The sequence below is a fragment of the Protopterus annectens genome, chromosome 11.part0 (assembly GCF_019279795.1).
Source record: "Protopterus annectens isolate FY-2018-M chromosome 11.part0, PAN1.0, whole genome shotgun sequence".
In the NCBI taxonomy this organism is placed as follows: Eukaryota; Metazoa; Chordata; order Ceratodontiformes; family Protopteridae; genus Protopterus; species Protopterus annectens.
This window is the reverse complement of record NC_056745.1, coordinates 1,380,066,828-1,380,091,100: the sequence shown is the minus strand read 5'-3', so window position 1 is coordinate 1,380,091,100 and position 24,273 is coordinate 1,380,066,828. Positions and strand designations below refer to the sequence as shown.

At 37.5% G+C, this 24,273-nt stretch overlaps 1 protein-coding gene across 2 annotated transcripts in view; it reads left to right on the top strand.

The window, feature by feature from the left end:
• LOC122814877 (carboxypeptidase A1-like) overlaps positions 1-24,273 on the top strand; it is a 69,833-nt gene that overhangs the window by 41,820 nt on the left and 3,740 nt on the right. For both annotated transcript variants that reach the window (XM_044087151.1, XM_044087150.1), the window contains exons 7-10: positions 816-926; positions 5,107-5,197; positions 12,041-12,240; positions 23,494-23,578. In XM_044087151.1, coding sequence (XP_043943086.1) covers positions 816-926; positions 5,107-5,197; positions 12,041-12,240; positions 23,494-23,578 — 487 coding nt within the window. The remainder of the gene's footprint in view (positions 1-815; positions 927-5,106; positions 5,198-12,040; positions 12,241-23,493; positions 23,579-24,273) is intronic.

Below are 24,273 nucleotides of genomic sequence, written 5' to 3'. Positions count from 1 at the left end.
CTGAGCAGCCACTCATATTTTTTTGAGGATTAAAGGGCTTTCATGAGGTTGTAACAATGGTGAACCATATGGTAGCTTGGATTTACAGGTCAGTGCAGACTGAAGGTGAAGACTTCTATGTGGAAGTACATGCTGAGGTAGTTATGTTTGAGGTAGTGAAATCAGGGCAAGACATGGTCATTATTTCCCAAACACATTGGGGTGTCTGTATTTGAATGAGTCAAAATGAAGCAAGACCTGGTCATTGTTTCTGAATCAGAAATATGAAAGCAGCCAGAGATAAGAAAATGTTAAATGCAAAAACAGGGTTGTGTGGTCCAATGATGTGGAAGCTATACTGCTGCATTATTAAGCCATAGCAAGTTTGGATTACTCTATGAACTGAGGAGGCTGTACCTAATGAAGAACATCAAACGGTTGAGAAATAGGGAAGAACTACAACAGTAATAGGATATTTACAAGAGCTAAACTTTTTGTACGGCTCCAAATTTCCTAAAGTTTAAACATTGAAGAATAATAGAAATAAGATCTTCTGTGATTGTATAGTATCCTTAGGATAATGCTAAGGTGTTGATGCTTAAAAGTATGGAATATAAAATGGGATATAAATGACTGAAGGTGGAATGGGTTCATGACCGACATAAAGGCTGAAGGTCAGAATCCCTCTGTGGTAAACCATACAGATTGCACACAAATGTATCATCAGTGATTGTTTCAGTCTTAATTGTCTGTATACACATGATTATGATTAGCCAAGCTAAAGCATTTGGAAGATTTACTTGTACAAGTTATTTCTATGCTTTCTTTCATTCTAGATCACCACTGACTATGGCAGTGATGCTGCTCTGACCGCCATCTTGAACAGAATGGACATTTTCCTTTTGATAGTCACTAACCCTGATGGCTTTGAGTACACACATACTAAGGTAAGTGAGACAACTGATAAATTGTATGTATTGTTAGCCAGTGCAGAGTGCTGGATACAAGTACTGAATGTGACACATCAGGCTGCCATTCTAGGTCATTAGCTGGCTTTTTAGGAAATTTGGTTTGATTCCTAGCTGGTCTTTACTGACCTTCTCCAACACAGAATACTGCCTTATGGTCACACAATGATGAGCTGTCACCTTTAATAGAATTATAGCCAGTATTTTAATTGCCCCATAGCCACTATAAAACAACCCACCTAGATGGTTAAATAATTATGTTAAATTATTATGGTTAAATCAAATTAACCATATATATATATATATATATATATATATATATATCAAATTATGGTTAAATCAAATGGGTAGGGGTTGACATAATGGTTAAGGTCTTTACCTCACAAACACAAAGTGCAGAGTTTGATTCTCACCTCTGAGAAACATTTTCTAGGCTTAAAATGGCCCACAGGGGCAGGTAGCCTAGTACTTGCATACGAACATGAACTGTGAACTACTTCCAAAACCACGTAACCAGAAAGACTCAAAAATAAAGCAAGCTCTTACTGCTGCACACAACACCAAGATACCAGATATATAAATAACCGCTTTCGTTGCCAATGGAACTTCATTTGTTAATGGGCAATCTTACTTTTTGAACATTGTGGCATTCTTTGAATAGTCTGTTAATGCTTTCCCTCCTTTTAAAATACTTTTAAACAAAACATTTCAGAATTTTATCACTTTCTTCCCTCCTAGCTTCCACAAGATCATCAAAATGAAGAGCTGCCCTCAGCTCCAGATTTCCCAACTGGCACTAAAAATTTATTTGCTTAAAGAAAACTGTTTATTACATTTTGGTCTCTCATTTTTAAAACCCACTTGACCTCACAAAAACTTGTAAGATTAAGCCAAGGGCATTAATCCAGCCATTCACTTATGTAAAAGTGAAAGAAAACATTCCGATTCTACATATATTATAATCGGTTCCCTATTATGAGAGCGAAAGTCCATTTAAGTGAATCCGTAAACGTCGACATGTATTGCACAAACCAACATTACAGCGAACGTCCAAAACTGCAAATTTGGAAATGTCGAATTACCATGGTTGGCCCATCTGTGGTATAGCTCCATAAGGTAAGTGTGCGATAGTTATGGACCTTAGGGCTAGGGTGCGGGTTAAGGTAAGTGCATAGATAGTTAATGTATGTAAGATTTCGTGTAGGGTTTTGGTAAATGTATGTATGTGGATTATTTATTTTGTGTATATTTTGGTAGGAGAAGTGTGTGGTAGTAACAGACCTTAGGGTTAGGGAGGGGTTAAGGATAGTGCATAGATAGTTGTGTATGTGGGGTTTAGTGTAGGGTTAGATGTAGGGTTTTGGTGCTTTACTTTAGGGTTAGAAGTAGGTTTGCTTAGTGTATGTATGTGGTTTATTTATTTTGTTTGGGTAGGTAGCATGTAGCGGGTGGTGGGGTTGGCCGACTATGACAGTTCGAGATTTAAAATTTTGCGGTTTAGTGCATTCGGTATTCTTGCAGTTCATGCAATTCATGTCGGTGTTTTGGTATTCGCTCAAAAGGAGTTTCGCTCTGGTAATATAGACCCTTATAATCAGTGAACTTTTACACCTCATCCCCCACCCAACAGCCCAAAATTAAAACTTATTGACTGAAATGTGCTTTTGTCCAGTCTTTCTTCTCTTTTTGCACTGCACTGCCTACATTTCTTAAATTAAAAAAGAGAGAAGAAAGAAAACAAAAAAAAAACACTTCCTTACTTTAGTTTCATGATCACATACAGCAATTACTAAACATATTTTATTATGTGATCTGCAACTTATATTATAAAATGGTTTATACAAATACTAAGAGCAAAAAATGGTTTTACTTTTTTCCTCCTTCTCCCTCCTTTTTTTTCCTTTTAGTGCCCTTCCATATATTGACATGAAGTGAGACATGTGCCTGTCAGTGCCCCCAAGTTTAACAAAGGTAACAAGAATCCAGTCTTTCTCAACCACTTTTTCTTGTGAACCCATATTTCACAGATGTGATTGATGCAATATAATCTCACATTTATTCACTAATTTCAGTGTTGCTGTTCTCCTAACCCTAGAGTCCTTTTCAAGTCCAATGTACTCCCAATCCTTTTAGTCACCTCCTATGGGTTTTATTTCTGTCTGTCAAGTATTTTCCTTTAGAACTTTGGAAAAGGTTTCTCCGACAAAGTCAGTGATCCTTACCATCAAAAGAATGGTAAGCAGAATACCCTTCTTTTTGATGGTTCATCCCTTGCAGTTCTCTCTTAGCTTGTTTTGCATCAAAGAATGATTTAAATCCTCCAAGAAAAAGAGTTCTGAAGACAGCTGGATACAGCAGCTTGAATTTCATATCTGCTTGTTGACATGCCCTGATTGCTGGGATAATTTTTTTTTTCTTCTGCCTTCTTTACAGTGAATAATCATTTCTCACAAATACTCTACTGTCTCCAATTTGTAAAACTTTGCAAATCTGCCACAGTTTTGTAAGGATCAACTCTTTCTGCTGGTATGATTGCATTGTTACTAATTCAGGAAACCTCCCTCACTGTTTTTAATAGATGCTGCAGGATCTTTTACATCCATCTGAGCTACAACCAACTCAAGCAAATAGGACCTCAGTTTAATGTCTCATCCAAAGGATGACACACTTAGGAGTGCAGCACCCCCATAATGCTGCACTGAAGTGTCATAAATTCAACTACCTAGAATGGGAATAGAACTCAGAGCCTTCTGCACCAAAGGCGAACATTATACCTGTAGCAGACATATTATTTATGTTCATTTGCAGTAATTATATGTAGTGTGATATTTCCCCCATTTAAGTTGTATTTTCCAGATGTTCTTATGAAAAGCGCAATTCACTGTTGCAATCCAGCATGTTAAATAATGCTTCACAGGACTCTGCTCCCACATTTGTTGTTGCATATAGATAATCTATGTGTGCAGGGGTTAATAGGTGTGCTTATACTGAGTTATTTCCTTTTCTAAGTATTTTAATATGTATTTCTGTTTCACTGATAAGAAGGTAATGTTTTTGGTTGTTTTACTTTTTGAAAGTCTGACTTATTCTTATGAAATCCTGGATATTTGTGTGTAAGGATTATGAGATACATGTATAAATCTCTGATTGACTCTTCTTAACGTAGCTGGATCCTACTGATTGACTTCATTCTTTTCTTATATAGGTAAAGGAAGTTTCCTACTGTGATGTCCATGTTCTCTCCTTTCATTTCATGTGTTCAGATTCTGTTTTGTGTTTAGGTCTTTTGTTGTTCTCCAAATAGTCTTTCATAACGTGGTATTTTGTCCAGAGGATGCACTTGCTTTAACTGAGTTGCGGCTTGGCTTAAAGTGTGCACTGGTTTCACTGGGTGTGTGACTAATGTTGAACCTTGTTATAGTGAGGACCATACATCTGTGCTCCATTTAACAGATTGTGATAGAGAAACCTAGCTGTAGCAAGTTTGTAATTTATTCATTCTTTGTGCCTAAGGATGCTTCATGTATTGTAAATAGATCATTTGAGAATTAAAAGAATTTTGCTTTACAAGGGATTATTTTGGCATTGTTTGCCTCACTGAAGAACTGGATTTTAAAAATGCTGACAGGGTACCTGAATACAATGAAGAATAGTACAATTGACAAAATGATGTTCAGTGTTAACAGCTGAAACTCTGTATCAGTCTGTAATTCATTTAGCATGTTACATGTCTGCTTTCATCACAGTGGGCAGGGTATGAACGTGTACAATATTTTGTAGAGAAACAAAGCAATGAAAACAATTGTGTATATTTAGGAGGTTTGACCATTATGTAACAGAGGTATAAGGGAAAAAAAGGTAGAAAGGAACGTTAAAACTAAACAGCTGCTGTACAGAACAATGATTATGCATGTTTGCTTTAAGTTCTAACTGGTCAGTTTGCATTGTCTGCAGTATTTACTTCTGTTGTGTAAGTCACAGATAGTAGATGTTGCTTTCCTAAACTCTCCATTAAGCTTACATTCACTTATTATAGAGTATATTGTACAGTATGAATGCATTCAACCAAAAAAAGCTATTTTAAAACTGTAAAAAAACATTCTCAGTAAATAACTGTGGCGATGATTAATGCCTTATCATTCTTACTTTTGCATTACAGGACCGTATGTGGCGTAAAACCAGGTCAATATATGCTGGGAATTCTTGTGTTGGAGTAGATCCAAACAGGAACTGGGATGCAGGCTTTGGAGGTAATAACAGCAAATTTGGCTTAGCTGAGTTATTTCATAAGTAACACACTACACAGTTAACAACCAGCTCTATTTAAAAAATATAGTGTCATGCAACATAACGAAGTCTGTCTTTCAGTGTATTTACAGCTATATAGTAGTCTCATACAGTAAGACTGCAGTGTCAGTACTCACCTTGTCCACATGCCTTGGTATATTGAAGAAGTTAGAATACAGTTTAAAATGTTTGATTTAAAAACTAAAACTGGAATATGCATACACTTATCCTTGATACTGCAATATACAAAATAAGATGTCAAGTCTCTCTTTAGCTATTCTTCCTAGCTCATACTGTTGGCATTTTGCTTCTCTTTTGACTCATCTTCATTCATACTACTCCTGTCAAAAAAAATATCTATCTATATATATATATAGGTTCACTTTATAACATCGAAATACTGAAATGTCGAATTTCAGTATCTCGAAGCTATAAAGTCGAATGTTAAAAATAGCGAACGTTCATAATCGCGAATTTGACGTATGTCGAAAATATGTCGAATTCGCGGTTATGAAGTTGCGCTATGTAATGTACGGGTTTGTGTTTTGTTGGTGCGCGGTGCCGTGTTTGGATGTAGGTGTTATGTCAGGTAAGTGAGTGTTTTGTAAGGGTTTTGAGTGGGAGTTAGAGTGTGTGTGAGGGATTGGAGAATGTGCGTGTGTGAGCGAGCTTTTGTGTTGTGTTTGTGCGATCTCGGAGTTAGTATATATAAGTAGGGGGTGGGGGGTGCAGGGGGGCTGGCCCCCCTGCTTATGTGTGTGTGAGTTGTGTATGTGTGTTGTTTTTTTGTTTATGTTGTGATGTGGGTGTTGTGTTGTATGTTTAGTGTAGTGTGTGCGGTGTTTTCGGTTATGTGGTTTCGCGGTTTTTGTTTGTCAGTGTTTTGTGGATTCGGTTTTATAGTCTCGAGATACTGAAATTCGATATTTCAGCATTTCGAGGTTATAAAGTGAATCCATATATATATAATTTTTAGATGTCTGCTTTGTAAAAATATTTTTTGTATACTTTATTTTTCTAATTTTTGCTCTCCTGTATCCATTTGAATTTTATGTAACTGTTTTGTTGGAGCTTTTCTCCTCGGGTCCCTGCTAATAAAAGGTCTCGGTTAACAAATGTCTAATAAATAAATAAAAAAATAAATAAAGCAGAACAACTGTCAAGGATCTCCTTAGTTCTGTTTCAAATATCACATTTCAGATTGGATTCTCAGATTACTAAATATTTTGTATGTTGCATCTCCTCAAGTTTCTTCTATTTAAAATGATTATTTACTTCTGCCACAATTAATCTTAGCTTTCTCTCTCCACTTCTGCCTACACTCATGGACTTTGATATATGTATACATTGTAACTTGCAATTTTGTTCAAAATAATTTCAAAATTACTGTCAGTGTGCAAACCTTCTCATCTAAGGTTGTTTATAATGAAATAAACTTTCTCGTTATATATTTTGCCTCCTAAACCAGAGTGTGTGTGTGTAGAACTTTCTTGGTTTCTCTGATATCTTACAATATAGAGCTCATATCCAAACATGGCAAACCATACCTTCCATTAGAGGAGTTTAACAACCAGTAACTTTTTTTCCAAAACACCACAAATCTATGTTTTCATTAGATTTACTTTTAGAGATATTTTGACACACCATCAGTTTGATATCATGTAATGGTTCACTGTACTCTGTTTTACTAATATGGTAGTGATCCACAAGCAGCCCTGACTACTGCTAGACATCTTGGATTGTTTAGTGAATCAGGGTGGAGAAGAGTGGTTTATGTGGCTCATCCCTGTCAGTAAAAGATGTGAGGGTACTCCATTGTGGACGAACCTGCTGATGGATGCCAACAGATAAGGTCTTGCATGAAGTCCTGGGCACACAAAGCAGGTAGTACAGACATACTTAGAAACAAATACACAATGCATGTAAAGGCCATCATTTCCTGCAATGTACATAGCAGTTTATTTCACAATGATACAATGATAAGTGATTGCTAGGTACATACAAAAAAAGGAAAAAGCTTGCGGCAACTGTGAAATTAATTTCAAAACATACTCTAAAAATGTAATTCAATATCTTAGTCGTTCCACAATATATAAGTAGCAGTTTTTGGTGACCTCTCAAGCTTCATTTAGGTTAACATGAATAAGGTCAAGTCTCTAAGAGACAGCCGTTGGGCATTAAGTTGAACAGATGTTACCATATACACCATGAACATTGTAAGGAAAGTCCAAAGGACAAGTGCCTTACAAGCCTGGGAATGCAATAAATTAAAATTATATACTTAGCATAAACTTAGATCTGGATGAAGAGGTCATTAGGTGACTAGGTATGTGAAACTTTTCTAGGCTGATAGCTCTGTCCTTTTTACCCGTGGTGCTCTGCAAAATAACTTTATATCCATATCTCAGTCATGCAACACTAAGACAAAACCTAAAACATCATAAAATCATCAAAGACCTCTAGACTGTGTCTGCAATAGGCAGGAGGAAGAATGGTGGTTGATGTTGATGTGGATGGAGTCCTCATCCAGTTCTAATGTTATGGTAAGTACCTAACTTTCATACTAGTTATGAAGAGGTCCCTCTTTATTAACAGTAGGCAGAGTCCCATGCTTATCCCCTAGAGTGGTCATCTTCTTGAGAACATACCTCAGATAACTTTGGCTATATAAGAAGACCTAGATGTACAGGTCACATCTGGTATATAGAGTCTTGAGAGAGTGTTCAGTGAGCCCATGTAGCTGTTACACAAGCAATTTCATGAAATAATTTAATATAAACAGTACACCATCAGGATCAATAATTTTAGAAAACTTAGATCTCAAATTATTGTCAGAAAAAAACATAAAAGCAATTATGAATCTTTCTTCAAAGATATGGTTCTGTCCATTAATAGCTGAGCTACCAATGGACATCCACATAGCAGAGTAAAAATTCATCTGTATTAAAATAGTCAGGAAATAATAAAGGCAGTTTGTAAAACTAATTAAGTGTTGTCTCGATGGCTAATTTGAGCATAAATAATGGGTTTGTTCACAGTGAACCTCTATATTAGTGAAAAATCAAATATGGAGGATTGGCACTTAATGCTCGAGGTTCAGAAACTCCTCTGGCTATAGTAGTGACCATTTGGATAAGGATTTTCCACGTAAAAATTTCAGCTCTAGAAGCAAATTGCTCTAAAAGAAAATTCAAATCCTTTGGAGGGACAGGATACTTGATGGGAGGTGGACTAAGGAAAGTGCTTCTCAAAAATGTTTTGTTTATGTGTGTATGTGTGTGTTTTGCCATCAAGGTGTGACTGACTCATGGCAATCCTAAGAGCAGTTATCCAAATCAGCGAAAGAGTTTTCATGGCAGAGATATTGCAGTAGTTTGCCAGGTCTATCTCTTGGTTGACTCTAACCAGCAATTCTAGTCCATTCTCCAGCCTAGATTACTGTTGGAGATGAACACATTGTGTCTGTTTCAATGGGCCAACCAAAAAGGCTGCACATACTTTCAAATGTCTTACAGAATCTTGTTGAAAATTGGAAATGGCTTCAAAGTTCACCTTTATGGATGAAAAACTCAATCCTGTCTCAATAATCTTAGAAAGATGGTCTAGCACTGCAGGAACTGGAGATGTAGAAGGACAAAAATCTTAACACAGTAACATACAAACATGTTTTCACTTACACTTGTATGTGTTTTATTATTAGGCCACTGGACAGAGGTAAATACCTGCACAAGTTGGGAGGTCAGTTTAACTCACAGACACAAGGTGCAGGATTTGATTTTCACATGGGATAATTGGCTAGACTTAAAATGGCCCACATGGGAAAGTTAGCCTAGTACCAATCTATAAACTTCCATGATGAGATAGAAGAGTCCCTGGTCAGTACATAAAGTGTAGAAGACATGCAGTTAGATGAATGGAGTGGAGATATGGTCAAACTTGCAGTAGAGATGGGTCAGAAGAGATCTGGAGAGCCTCATATGTACAGGCATCTTCAGAAGATGAGGCATGTGAGTGGAAACCACACTTGCTTGAGGCAAAAATGGACTCATGAAAATGACTTTGGACTTGGTCTTCATAGTTTACTGTTTTAAGTTCAAAATAAGAAAAATGGGACTAATTCCTCCAGAGGAATGACAAAGGTAAAGAATTTTCTGCCCTTCCTGTTGGAAGAGAATGAAAAGAGGCCATAGCAAGACTTCCCCCAGTGATGGGAATGTTTCTGCATGACTTATAGACTGAAGAGCACCATTCATAAGGCATCGTAAGTAGAGACTAAATCTGTCCATTACAGAGTTGCTTCCTTAGAATGTGACTTGTGAATCAAGAAGTATCCTGTTGACATAGTTCATCCCCATACCCTTACTGATTTTTAACAAAGGTGGTAAGAATGAACCTCTCCTTCACATGTTTATTTAATAAACCACTGCCATGCTGTCACTGTGGAAGGCTATAGCACTTTGAGGGAATAAGGCCTGAAAGATCTGAAAGCTGAAGTGGACTGTCCTCGTCTCCAGAACATTGATGTGTAGACTGACTTCTATCTGTGATCATATGTCTTTGATGATCTGACCTTGCAGTGCCCCCCCACCTTAGGGCACAGAATTGGAGGCGACTGCCAGTAGAGGAGAAAACACTTGGAATGCATTATTCAAAGTTAATGTTTGGAGTGGGAAACCAACATCAGAAATTTAATTTAGTATGTGATCCTTGAATATGTTCCTGCATTGTGTCATTGGATCTGATAACTATGGCTACTGAGCTTTCAGGATCCACTGTAGAACTCTGTTGTACAGCCTAGAAAAGGGGAATCATGGATACCACCCTCAAGGAAACAATGAGATGAATAAACACACTTCCCAAATCTGTCCATCACCCTTGATTCCTTATCATGGAGGATGGACAACATGACTCTGGTGTCCAAGCCTTTTTAAGGGTAGCTGTAAACACAATGGAATCAAGTCTGGGAGTCTCAATCTAGTGGGTCTAGTCACTGGGAAGCCATAAGATCCTTTCATGAGTCCTTTCAACAGGTACCATCACATAAGGGTTTTCCCTTACACACTTAATTACCAGTTGAAGCATTTTTGTCTGTAGAATGACCATCAAAGAAGAAGGGTTGGCATCTAGAAAGATTCTTGCAGAATCATTTGCAGAGAGGCTGTGGAGCATACCCCCTCTCTGTCACATCATTTCAAGTGCATTCTCCAATTTTGGGGTCATCTATTGGAGTCCTGCTCCAATGGATAACTAAAATGTTATTCTCAAGGTCCCATCAGCTAAAAGTTGATAGTAAAGGGTCACCCATATCTGTACTTATATCCTGCTTTGAGCTTCTTTAGATAGACGTTCCCATTTTGAGTACTGCTGACTTTTATATTTATATTTTATTTATTCAGTTCCGTTTGTTGTTCAGGAACATCCAAATGGGCAACAGTGGAGGCCCAGGGGGAGAAGATTCCTACACAAAAAGTATACAGTTTGTACATTAATACAAAGAATAAAAGTCACATAGGATAACAACTACAATACAGACACAGGATAAAGCAAAAATGTTCAAGTACATGAACTTAAGTCAAATCCTGCAGTATTGTAACAAACATATATTGACATATATTGAATAAACATAAGTTTCATTATAATAAAGTAGTAAATATTTGTGAGCAATAAATTTGAGGATTTTGATTTGATGTCAAAGATCAAGCTGAAGTGGAAAGAGAAAGTACTGTAGATACATGGTTAAAGGAGAGAAGGGTACACCAGCTGATTAGCACTTAGATACACTTTCAGGAGTGAGAAGTGATATAAGACTAACACACACACACACACACACACACACACACACACACGTAAAATAATCTAAACACCTTAATGGGCCTAAATGTCAACACAAATATATCTAACTCCCTTAATGCCATAGAACTATATAAACACTGAATATTGACAATACCTTACCACACACACCCCTAAAACCAATGTTTTTGGGGTGTATGGGAACAGGGTGCAAGACATTCCTCTGCACCAACCACATTCCTTGCTAATTATACCTAATACCTACCAGCTGCAATGTCACAAAACATTGGGTAAGGGCATATATATCCTTCCCTGGAATAACTTCAATTTTTGTCAATATTCACTGTTCTGGATCCCAAGCCAAGTGATTTTGCTGCACTTCCACTATGTCTTCTGGATAAACAGGGTGTCCAATCTCCTCCTTACCATCATGTCATCCACTTCAAGTTGCAACCTGTCAGTGAACCTATATTCAGTCTAGCAATCCTTAGTTCATTTTTGGCAGGTTGATTTGTTTTATGTCTAGTTTTTGCTCAGCAGAGCTATTTCCAGGTAAGCCTAGTAGCTTATTAATTCAGGGCCGTCTGGCTTTATGATGGGCACACACTGGAAAACAGGGGTGCATAGATCCCCCCCACTGTTAACATGGGTCCCTAATATAGGTTGCAGTAGGCCAGGTCATCAATTCATTCAGCAACAACAAACACCCATTCCACTTTTTGATGATATTAGTCAACATGACTAAATCACCTACAGCCAAGGTGTGTATGTGTTTACTTATACAAGTATGTATTTATTCCATGCTGTCTAAATCCCAGCATCTTAAAATGAACATCAAGCAATACATAACTGTTGTACTTTCTGATGTGCTTTATTTTAACATATGCTGTATAATAATAAAATAGTATAATAATAATAATGATACATTCTTGGAATATTTTAGAAGAGCCCACATGTTGTTAAATTCTTGTGGACTTACTGCATTAATTTTTCATGGTTACATTTGGTTGTCTTAGGTGCAGGATCTTCTGGACTCTCTTGCTCCGAGACCTATCGTGGTCCCTATGCCCACTCTGAGGCTGAGGTGAAAGCCATAGTAAACTTTGTGAAAGCAAATGGCAACATCAAGGCATTCATCTCTATTCACAGCTACTCACAGATGCTGTTGTACCCTTATGGCTACACCTATACTCAAGTTCCACATGCTAGTGAACTGGTAAGTCGAATTTTTTTATATAATAGCATAGCAGCATGCTGCAAAAGTCCATCATTTACTCAGGATTACTACAATGAGTACTAAAATTCCTGGAATGTTTGTATAATTGTAAAAGAATGCATAGAGTTCAGCCTAAGACGATATCAGGTAAGATGAAACTTTTTAGCCAAAAGTCTGTCTCAGAATAATTGCAGTAGAAAATATGTTGCAAACAAAATATTATCAATGCAAGTCAATTACATTTTCCCACAGTAACATGTTGACGTAAACTACAGCTAGATGGAAAACAACGTTAGCCTCTGTTTTGAGAAGAAAATTATTTATTTATTTATTTATTTATTTATTTTACTGGGATAGATATCACAAAGCAGTGCACTACTTCTGTGTGACAAAAGAAAGGTCCATTTCTGGAGTGTCACAGGAGTACTAATTTGCTCCAAAAGCTCGATCAGAGTGATAAGTTTCACATTTAGAGTTTGTGGAAATTAAATCAGCACAAAGTCACCTAATTGTATCGCATTTGTTTACTCCAAGTCAGTTCACAAGAACTGATGGGCTCTGTAAAGGCAGGAGTAAGACATCTGTAGATACCTATACTTAGGAAAACAATTCTAGCAATCTCCAGTGAATCATGTTTTAGTATTTTAAACAAGATAAGACAGATTGGCTTCCAGACAGTGAGATGAAAGGATTGACCTGAAGTGTAAGTGCTCACATTGCCAAGCAGCCTTATTTGTAAATGAATATCAGGTAGCGATATTTACTATACCTGCTTGTCTGTCATGATGATGCTGGTTTCATGTAATGTGCTTTCTACCATCTGACAGTTACTATTTCAAAGTGTTGTTAGACTTACCTTTAGATTAAAGTGGGCACTGCCAACAGAACGGAGGGTCCAAACTGGAAATATTCAAGTGAAGCAGTGTTTGCACATTACCTAGTAGCATGCCATGCAAGCATTCTGGGTAAAGCCCTCTGAGATGTAGGAGAACCCCAGAAAATAGTAGATCAGAGTAGCATCACTGAGCACTGCTAACTACAAGACTTAAACATAAAACTGAACTTCAGAAAAACAAAAACAAAAATAACTGCAGGGGACTATTTTAAAAAACTGTTGCATCTCCTACACTTGCAATTACCTTCCTTCAGAAAGATTGCAAATGCTGAAAGCAGCATAATTTTCCATCATCGGTGGATGAAACAACTATCATACCTTTTTCATATATCTGAGTTCTGACTACTTCTAAACAGTGGTACCTGTTGACTCAAAAGCAAAGGGAGGGGCTGCAGGAAGAAATTCAGTGGGTGGGTCTAACTGTAATGGAGTAGGGCTCTGGTACATGACCATTATTTGTATTCAAATAATAAATTGTGTCAGTCACTTTCACCAACAGGCAGCCTCAGTACCCATTCATTGTAGCCACTTCATTGACTACATACATATGCATCTCATCCTTTAAACCTCAATCCTTAAAATGTACACCCTAACCAGCTAGGGCTCCCCTGGAATAAATGATGTAGAAGCAACTAAATTAAGCCAGGGGTCTTGGACAGGTAAGCCCCAGAAGTCATTGGGTTCTGGATGCTCTGAAGTGCATCTTAAGAGCTGCTTTTTTAGAACCTTTTCATCCAATGATGATCCAACAAAAATTATAAATAAATAAAGAAATTCAATCTTTTTTTTTTTTTGCTCCACGGAAAAATAAGTTGTGTATAAAGCTTAATGTTCAAATCTAATGAGACAGTAGTTTCCAATAAGCTGATATGACTAATGTTTGAAGGGATATATATATAAATTGGGTCTATGTCACATAATTGAATGGCCACTTTATCAAATGCATCATTTAATTTACAATGCAGGCTGTCAAACCATTTTGACATTGTGTTTCAGTAGGGATCAGGAAATTTGTTTTTTCCTCACTGTAGTGCGAGCTCAGAGTTGGTATATATAATTAATGGGGGATAGGTGTAGGATTCAATGGCCTGCATTGTGGATGAGATGACATTCAACAATGTGGACCTTTGATGCAGCAGTGGACCAATGATCAATTGCTATCACAAACATCCTGCCCAACTGCCACAGGTAGTCACCAGTTGTGTACAGTGTTGATATTTCTGATGGAAAGTAAAAAATAGCTTGCTACTTCTATATATACCACAATTCCTTATCTACACAAGCAGTAAATTTTATCACAGACAACCCCTATAGTCATCAGTTACAGCTCCTTTATTGACTGGGCACAACACAGCCATAGTAATGTATTCCAACTGGCTTCACACAAATGCATGTTAATTCTGTAAAAACAGAATAATTAATGCGTAACTTGAGAAAATGACAACAGGGTCAGTCATTTGTATATGAAAACAGCCCCTCTATCCAGCAATTAAAGCCACATTTATTGACTGTATACATGTAATAAACGGAAATTAATAACAATTACTCAGAATAATTCATTTTAACACACAAACATACCTATCATTTATAGCCACTTACACGACTGTGACTATACACCTTAGACATTTGTGATCAAATTAATGAATGCATACATAACTGCCACAGATGTATCTTCTCAGCTCAATGCTCAGTGTGTAACCTACTGCAACTCCCAAATTTACCCCTCAATCTCTTAACTAAACAGTCAAGGCGAAAGCTAAAAACATAATGGATGACAAAGGGCCAACAACAGGGACAGGTATTGCCCTTAGCATAGAAAGTTGCTAGAACAACACATTTTGCATTAACATACTTTTTCTGAAGGTTACCAAGTCTGAAACTCTAGGGTTTGACATTGTTCACTGACTGCAGTCCTTCCTGATTTGGCAAATAAAATACAGAAAAGTTACAAGGAACATACCAAACTATCGGATAGAATCAGACATTTTGCAAAATCAGGAAATCAGGGATGACTGTGAGCAATTACATAACACACACACACACACAATCAAATGACTGAATAAATACACAAAGAATTTATTTCCATTTTCTGATGCATACACACACACACACACACACACACACAATCGAATGAATAAATACACAAAGAATTTATTTCTGTTTTCTGATGCATACAGTATAACCCCAACTCCCTCTCAACAATCATTTCACAAACACACAAAATCAGTCTCAAATATCCCAAATTTTGGCTCAGAATCTTGCTCTGTGTCCCTGTTAATCCCTACTGTCAATGTGGCGAGAAAAGGTAGATTAAACTTTTTAATTAATTCCAGTCTTTAGAGTTGTAGACTTCTTTTACTTCAGAAAATATTTAATTCACATTCTGTTATTGTCTCAACTTTTCAAGTTAATACTATTAATTTTCAAAAGTGTTCCTAATTTGTCTTATCCCTGATTATTTCGAGATAGTAATTAATATTTACGGTCCTAGCCAACATGCATAGTCTTTGTTAGAAAATGAATGAATGAATAAAATGTTAAAAAAAAAAATATTACCCCACCTTTATTAATCAGGTTCCTGTCACCTCAGACAGCCCAACCAATAGGATGTAGTCTTTGCTGCTTCATACAGCAGCCTAATCAGCCTCCTCTGATGTGGCATTCCACCATTTCAGAGTGGCAGGAAGACTTCTGATAACACATGGCTGGTTTTCAAATCAGCCCTGTTGAGGGGCCAGTTTTTTAAACAGAATGCAGAACTCTGTGCATGCAAAGTTGCTTATGTTAATTTCCAGTTCATCAAAATTTCAACAAACCAATAATGATTATTTCTTTTATTTAAAATTTAATAATAAAAATGATAATATTTGTGCTATGGTTTCGTAGGAGGGTCTGCAGCCCAGCAGCCAGTGCCACAAGATAACCCTGCTGCTGAATTAAATTATTCATCAGGAACTGAGACAAGTTATTCCTGTATTAAACTTAGACTATTACCATTAAAAATTATTTGCCTTTCTCAAAGTCTTCACACTTAAAATCCCAGTAGGAAAACTGATAATATATTAATATATTAATTTCATGGAACTGCAAACATAAGATTAAAATATCTGAATCTGTATAGTGTCTTATATAGATATTTAAGAGGAGACCTTATTCAGGTATATAGGGCATTGAGAGTCAACTACCTCTGGGAATGTTTGGTGTTTTCAAAGAGCAGTAGAAAATACATGTAAAGCAGATTATAGAGGAATGAGAGATATATTAATTGGTTTTCTGGGAGTAGCTAATGTATAGAATAGACTACCAAATGTTTTAGAACAATCCACAAAAAGCAAAAAATATGCAGGAACAGGTGAGAGGTGCGGTACAAGAAAACTGTGCAAACTTGAAGTAAAAATCAAGTACCAAACCAACATGGCTAGGCAAAAACCTCTATTTATTTAATAAAATAGAAAGTAATGAAAGTGAGCTCTTTCGCGATAACACTATCGCTTCTTCAGACTAATAAACAAATAGAAAGACATGAGTTTAAAAAGAAAGCAAAAGCAATCAGCTGTCATATTCATATCTCATAAATCAACTAAAATGTACACACACAAGCAATGCAACAATTGTTATAAATACAAAAGAAACAATGCAAATTAAATCTAAGTTTAAAAACAACATTAATCTTTAAGTGGGCATGCTTTCAAGAATGGTTTAAGGCTGGAAATGCCATTTAAACCAAGCAGTTTCCCTGCTTTCAAAACCAAGATCCATTTCTGTTCAGCCCTTTCTGTTTTATTAGATGTATCACCCCCTCTAATACTCGCATCCAAAACCTGGAGTACAAAGAACTTAAAAGTGTGTTCTGAGCCATGCAAACCAATATGTTGTGCTAAGGCATTTGTGTCTTTCTGGTTCCTAATGTCCCTGTACTGTGCGAGAATCCTGTCCTTGAGTGGTCTATTAGTTTTGCCTATGTAGAAGGCATGACAGACCTGGCAGCTTGCAAAATAAACAATATTTGGAGTTCTGCAGTCAGCATAAAATCAAGTTTGATTTTAAAGTTAACATGAGGATGTATATAGGTTGTAAGTATATACTTACAGGCTGAACATGGTCTACAAGAATAAGCCCCATGCCTGAAAGACTGAGTCCCTTTGATACAGAGTTATGGTTTACAGCACAAATATTTCTTCAAGGACTTATTATTTTTAAATGCAAAATGTGGTGTGCTGTCTATAGTCCCTTTTATAGGTTGGTACTAGGCTATCGGCGCTAGGGCCTATACAAGCCTAGCCATAACAATTCCCTGGCTATTTCTTCCCACACTATTTACTTCCCTGGAACCCTGTCTAACAGGGCGACTGACGTGATCCCCGGGGTGAATTTCCTTTCTCCCATCCAATCGTCAAGGTTCCTTTTGAAGAGGGCCAAAGAGGCACTCTGCTTGACATGTATTGGAAATCTATTCCAGAGTCTGGGGAGTCTCTGGGTCAGGAACCTATCCCTCCAGCATGTTTTGTTTATTGTGATGACAAGGTTTAGATCCCTGGAGCATCAATAGTGTGTAGGATATTCCAATTCTGTTTAATGAACTCACAATATTTATTGATGTCCCTAAAGTAAGGTAGAGAGACTCTGAAAATATCTTTCACAGCTACGGTTGCTTGTGGGGCATCAGGTGGAGTATGGTTGGCAAAATAGGCTCTACATTTCCTTCCCTTTCTTCCTATGCAGCATTAATTTGAGATTCAATCTCTGCCTCTTTGTAACCTCTATCTAAAAAGTCCCGCTTGAGAGAGTCAAGTGCTAAACCCAACTGAATGTTGTCGTACAATCTCATTACTCTGTAAATATGCCCTTTTAAAACATTCTGGGTGACATGCTTGGGATGCTTGCTATTTTTGTGGAGGAAGCTGTTCTGCCTAGTGTTTTTTTTTTTTATTTCATGTTTTAGAACAACTTGGACACATTATGGGAAGGACTGTTTTTGTATATTGGAAGGCTAGGAGAGCATCATTGCCCATGCCTGAAATATTTGTATGTATGTATTTTCAAGAACAAATTCAAGTGAACAAGTACTTTTCTAACAGGGTTGTGTTTTGCAGAAGTTGAAAAAATGAACTTAAAAATAGTGTCTCTCATCCTACAAAATATAAGTTGCAAGAAGTATTTTTTTAGACAAGAAGCATCTTTATTAAATGATCACATATGACATAGGCAATCTTACATTTATATAAATGAAATCAAACCATCCTGACCCAATTCCAGTTGCAAACATTATACATTACAAACTACGTTAACAGAATTGTACTTGCAAACATTATACATCATTTATAATCTATCCAGTCATTGTCATTCAAACATTACATAGCTCATTCAAATTCTGCCTTCTTTTAAAACTCGTTCCTCTTCTGCATGTATTGTTCCCACAATTCCCATTTTTGTCTATGTAATTTGCTCCTACCCTTTTCTAAAGATCCCATTTCCAGTTTTCTCTCTGTTACTATGTTCACTACTTCTAGTAAAGTTGGCTTAGTCTTTGATTTCCATTTTCTAGTAACTGCTTTTTTGGCGGCTACCATAATTAGACTCCGCAAGGCCTTACTGTGTCTAGGCAATTCTGATTCTGTATCATAGCCCAAAAAAATAATTTCCTTAGTTACACCAATTTGCTCACGCAGCATCTCTGACAAAGCAGTCTGCAGGGAATCTTTAGTCTGCCAACTCATTACACTCCCAGTTGCAGGAAGTATTTTTTGTCAAAAATGAGCATTAAATATTTAATTGTTAATTTTTCAAATGTTGAATATAACTCATTTTAAGTGTGGTAGTAATGTCCTCCAGTTGAGCATAACTGGGGATTGCCAGTGAAATAACACCTGTGGTGTTGGGATTTAGGACACCTCTGTGCTGTCTGGTATTCCCATGTAATTCCCACCTTCCTGGGTATTATTCCTTGTTTAGTGCTCCATGCATTTTTACTTTCATTTTTAATGCATATTCTATTCCCCTAGGGATGCCTTTCGAAACTGAACATTTTAATAAAGTTGGGACATCTTCCTGGAGGCTCTGTGGTGAATCCCCACTCTCTAGATACCTCATATAATTTCCTGAACACCAGATGGCCAACGTTGTAATGTTAATGATAGTGGGCACAATGAAAGTGGCCAGCAGATAGAACAATCAAATTGAAGGGTGAGGCATTGACTCAGTGTCCCATTGTCATTGCCATCAGTAAGTATCAGTATAGAATGCCAACTATGATACCTGCATCATCACTCTTGCTCTAATGAAGGTCATTCTTGAAATAATAGTATGTAGTCTTGACATTACTATTAAATTTCAGTGCAAGCATGCACTGGTGGAAGAGAGGAATAATGGCCCAGGTGACCCAAGTTTGATTAACGAATTGGGTGCTTGATGGTGCAGGCAGGGCTGGGGGAGGGTATGATGGAGCAGAGGCCATGCAGGCCTCTTCCCTCAAAGGAGGGGTGGATGATATTCTGCATTTCCTAAAGGCAGGCTGTGACTCACCAAATCACCATTTGGTGGTAGGCTTTGTTAGTGGGTCATTAGAAGCATGCACTTGTGTGGTGGAAGGCATACTGGTTCCATATGATGATACAGATAGTTCGTCCTCCAGACAGAGGTGGGGTTACGGCCATAGAAATGCCCTCAGTTGTCAGGTTGTTAATAAAAGCACAAGTAACTCTCATGGCTACCTGTATGACTGGTTCTCTGGATGGCTGTAATCTCATATGGTATTGGATATGTCCTGTGTATGACAGAATTAATGGTCTTAGTCTGATCGGCGGGGGGGGGGGTAAATAATGGTTGGCAAGCATAGGGGCAGAAAGATAAAAAAAAATTAGGAATGGCTACCACTTTATAATTTTGTTAATATGGAGATAGGGGTATCAAGAAAAAGAGCATGGTAACAAAATATATCTGCTATAACTAAATACTGGGTCATACTAACTAAATACACCTGCTGTAACTAAATACTGAGTCTGTGTTCTTTACACCTTTCCCCCTCACCTCACATGCATAGACATTCTAGCTCCTTGTAACACTTCTTTTGACAATAAACATTTGAAGCACTGGACTAGTAATACTGTGACAAGACTGCTTGGGATTGTATAGTCTGTCCTTTTACAGGGAATCCCTGCTAAGGGACTTATAGATATTAGCTAGGAAAGAAAGCACATTACATTGTTAATAACTGCACCTTTGATCAGTATGGCCACCCAGGTTAAGTTACCTGTTGCACTAGACAGCATTACTATTTTCAGTGTTGCCTCTCACTGCCTCCACTACTGCTCATCACTAGTTCTCTGCTGTGAAGTGTCAGCTGGTTGCTCTCTTGCTGTCTGTCTTTGCTTAGCATTGCTCACTACTGGTTACTCTGCTGTGAAGTGTCAGCTGGTTGCTGTCTTGCTGTCTGTCATTGCTTAGCATTGCTCACTACTGGTTACTCTGCTGTGAAGTGTCAGCTGGTTGCTCTCTTGCTGTCTGTCATTGCTTAGCATTGCTCACTACTGGTTACTCTGCTGTGAAGTGTCAGCTGGTTGCTCTCTTGCTGTCTGTCATTGCTTACAATTGCTCACTACTGTTTACTGTGAGTGGTTAACTAAAACAATTTACTGATAATGCACTTCGAGTTATTGGTGTGAATGTATCTGATATTCTTTACCATATTTGTACTTGCTGGGGAGATGTTATCTAATATATATAGGATACTGTTGCTGCACTTGTACAGTTTCTTGTTAGCTTATCTGATATACCCTTACTGTGGTTAGAGTTACCTGTGTGACCTTTGGAACTTGTTTCTTTAGTGCTTTTATCCCACTTGCTTGAAGTTATTCATCTAATCCTTTGCACTTGTTATCACTGGGTTGTTGTCCCTACTTGCCACTACTGCAAGCATCCTCATATTCTAACCTTTATCTTAGTCCAAATCATTTTATTGTCTGGCTATATCAGTTTTGGTAAATAGCTGTATCCCTATACCTGTTCTTTCCTACTGGCCAGTATGGAGGCTCAATCAGTCCTTGCTCCTTTTGTAGCCAGCCTTTTAATACTTGCTATATTGATCAGTTAGTGCCTCATGCTTACCAAAGGCATTTGTCACTGCTTTATACTTACTCAGTTTGTGAGAACTATAGGTATTTATTGAACCTGAAGTTTGCCCTTTCACAGTAAACTCCACCCACTAATCATCATATAAACCTACCCACAGCACTATTCATGGAGACTGCATTAACTTATGCTGAGATTATCAAGAGAACCTTACCGAAGGAAGCATAAGCATGTCTACTATTAGGTCACATCATAACAACCCTACCTTCACTGCACGCTTCCATAGCCAGTGTGCAAACAGCCATGAGTCACAACACTGCTGACCCCAAGCCTTCAAGGTTTGCATAGTCTGCACTCACCCATGGTAATGTTAATATCTGGACCCTGTAGGACGGTACACTGGCATCACTCTGCCCTGGCTGCATAAGAAAAGGGTGATGGTTAGCTGTCTTTCCTAGTCAGGAGCCGTGAAATAACAAGATCTGCCATATTTCTCTACCCTGAAAAATATGACTACAGTTTCACAGTGGCATAGGTAGGGGGTGAATAATGTAAGGCATTTTACACAGAGGTTCAAGCAAAACACATGATGGAATTAGCTAGGCATGTGTCCAAGAAAGGTAAAACACTGGTCATGAGTAATATCATACCACTGCCCAGATTGATGCTGAGATTCAAAGAAAAAAGGATTGATTGTAACAATGTCTTATGTAGATGCTGTCATTCTTGAGGAATACAATGTGCATCAGCAAGGGATCAGATATCAAACAAACCTTCCTGCTTTGCCAGAGGTAGTCTGCACCTCTGTCACCCAGCTTTCACCTTCTGGCCAAAGCTTTTGCTGTCTTCATAATTCACATTCAGACAAAGTCTATCAACTGGATATACCAATGCAGGAATTTTTGATTTGGAACACATTAAGGTACCTCTACTCACGTCCAGGAGTCTGAACAATTCAATACCCAAACCTGAGGGATTCCTACAACTTGAACACTTCAATATATGTGTAGTCATGGAGATGTGGTTTCAATATAAAGACAGAGCTCCCTCTGTTCCTTGGTTTAGCACATATTATGCCTTCAGCTCTACTAGAAGCTACAGTCAGATATCAATATTTGTCAATGATTCCACCCTCTCCTTACAACCCACAATTTGAACTTACTGATATCCAAGTCAATGAGGTTTACCACTTCACAGTAAGTTATGGATCACCATCCAGAAATATGTTCTTCTTTTCCATAAAAATCTTGACATGATTAATGAGAAGCTTGCAGAATAAATTTGTGCATGTTGTTGATGCTGAAACTTTCACCTAAATGTTAACCCAAAAAAGGGCAGATAAAATAATAAAATAATAGGAACAAAATATTATTGTATACTTATTTCCACTTCATTTTTTTCTTGTATATCATTACAATCCATTGTTTGGCTCAAGCCTGCACTAGTGATGTAAAGGGATAAATCTCTGACTATGGCCCAGGTGACTTGAGTTGGAATAGTGGCTTTGGTGCTTGCTGCAGGCAGACAGGGTGAGCATGCCCATCCTAGGACAGAGGGAGGTATGAGTACTCATGGTACATTTGTGAAAGTTGTTTCCCCGGTGAGGACCGAGAAACAACTGTGTGCTGTCGTCTCTGAGTGGGTGGTGTATTCCAACTGTCTGTCCCTCGCAGAAATGAGGAAGAGTGCAGTGACTGATGCCTATTTCATGTTTCACCCATGGGGTTGTTAATACGTAGGTGCAGGGAATAGGGTGTAAATAAAAGGAAACATTCTCAGACCACAGCTGCCTAAATGGTAGCCGCCGTCACTGAAGTCTTGGGCAAGAGGGGGCTGATGACTGGCCAACAGCAGGGGTAAAACCAAATGTTTGGTTGTTTGGTAACTAGTTATATCTAATGTTCTACTGTTTCAAACATCTAGCATCTGCCACACCCAGCCATCATCTGTCGCTATGTATTTCAGAATCAGAGTTACAATTCATAATGAAAGCAGTGGTGCAGATAAAGCAGGGAAGCAGAATGAAACCATCTACAGAATAGAAAATGCTTAGCTGTTGTCACTGTATGGGTGGTGCAGTTTTTCACTACCATAACTCACGGTTTCTGTGATATGTAGTTTTATAAGGGATGTATTCTGCTTTGTAATCAATAGCAATACTCTGCAGCTTTTGTCTGAACAATATTTTATGTCATTTATGCCTCACTGTAGAACACCTGTTTCAAAATGTAGTGTTCTTCGGATATGTTGCACATTATTGTATTTACTTTGTCGCCCATGTTCTTCTGCAGAATACCCTTGCCAAAAATGCAATTGCTGCTCTGACATCTCTGTATGGAACAGCCTACAGATACGGCAGTATTGTTTCAACAATTTGTAAGTACAATTCTGTTTTTATTAAAATGGGAACATTATTATATTAACATGATATAAGTAAATGCCTAGGTCACAGAGAACAGCAATATTTCTGTTAAGTTTGTTATCCCTATTAGGTGCACACCCAGCATTAAATGGACAAAACTGCAATCCTTCATTACTTGTTTGCTAGTAATGGGTTAAAATAATAAAATTTATATTTTTAATCTTTTGGAACCATGCTTCATAGAAGAAACAATTACAACCAGTCTGAAAATTGTCAAATACCTGAAGGGTGAGCCATATTTTAACAATAAAACAGCACTTTGACATAGAGCTTCCTTAATTTTCCTTAGAATGACACTTAGTGACACAACATTTTTATTAGATGTATATGTTGTTATATATAATGACTACCACTGATCAAAACAGATAAACTAGTAAAATGGGAAATGCACATGAAGCCTGGCACCTGAAAAGTATTTATTTTCACAAAGATGATATACAGCATTTATGCAGCATCTGCAAGCCAGTATGGAAAATGAGTCAGGAAATATTTAAATATGTTGCAGAGTGTTGAAAACCACACTAAAATTAAATGAATAATTACAGTTTTACTTGTAATAGTTTTATACACATACATACATACTCACACTATGTATTTGCATATAAATGTCTAGATATGTAGTGCTGACTTATGACTGTGTTATATTATT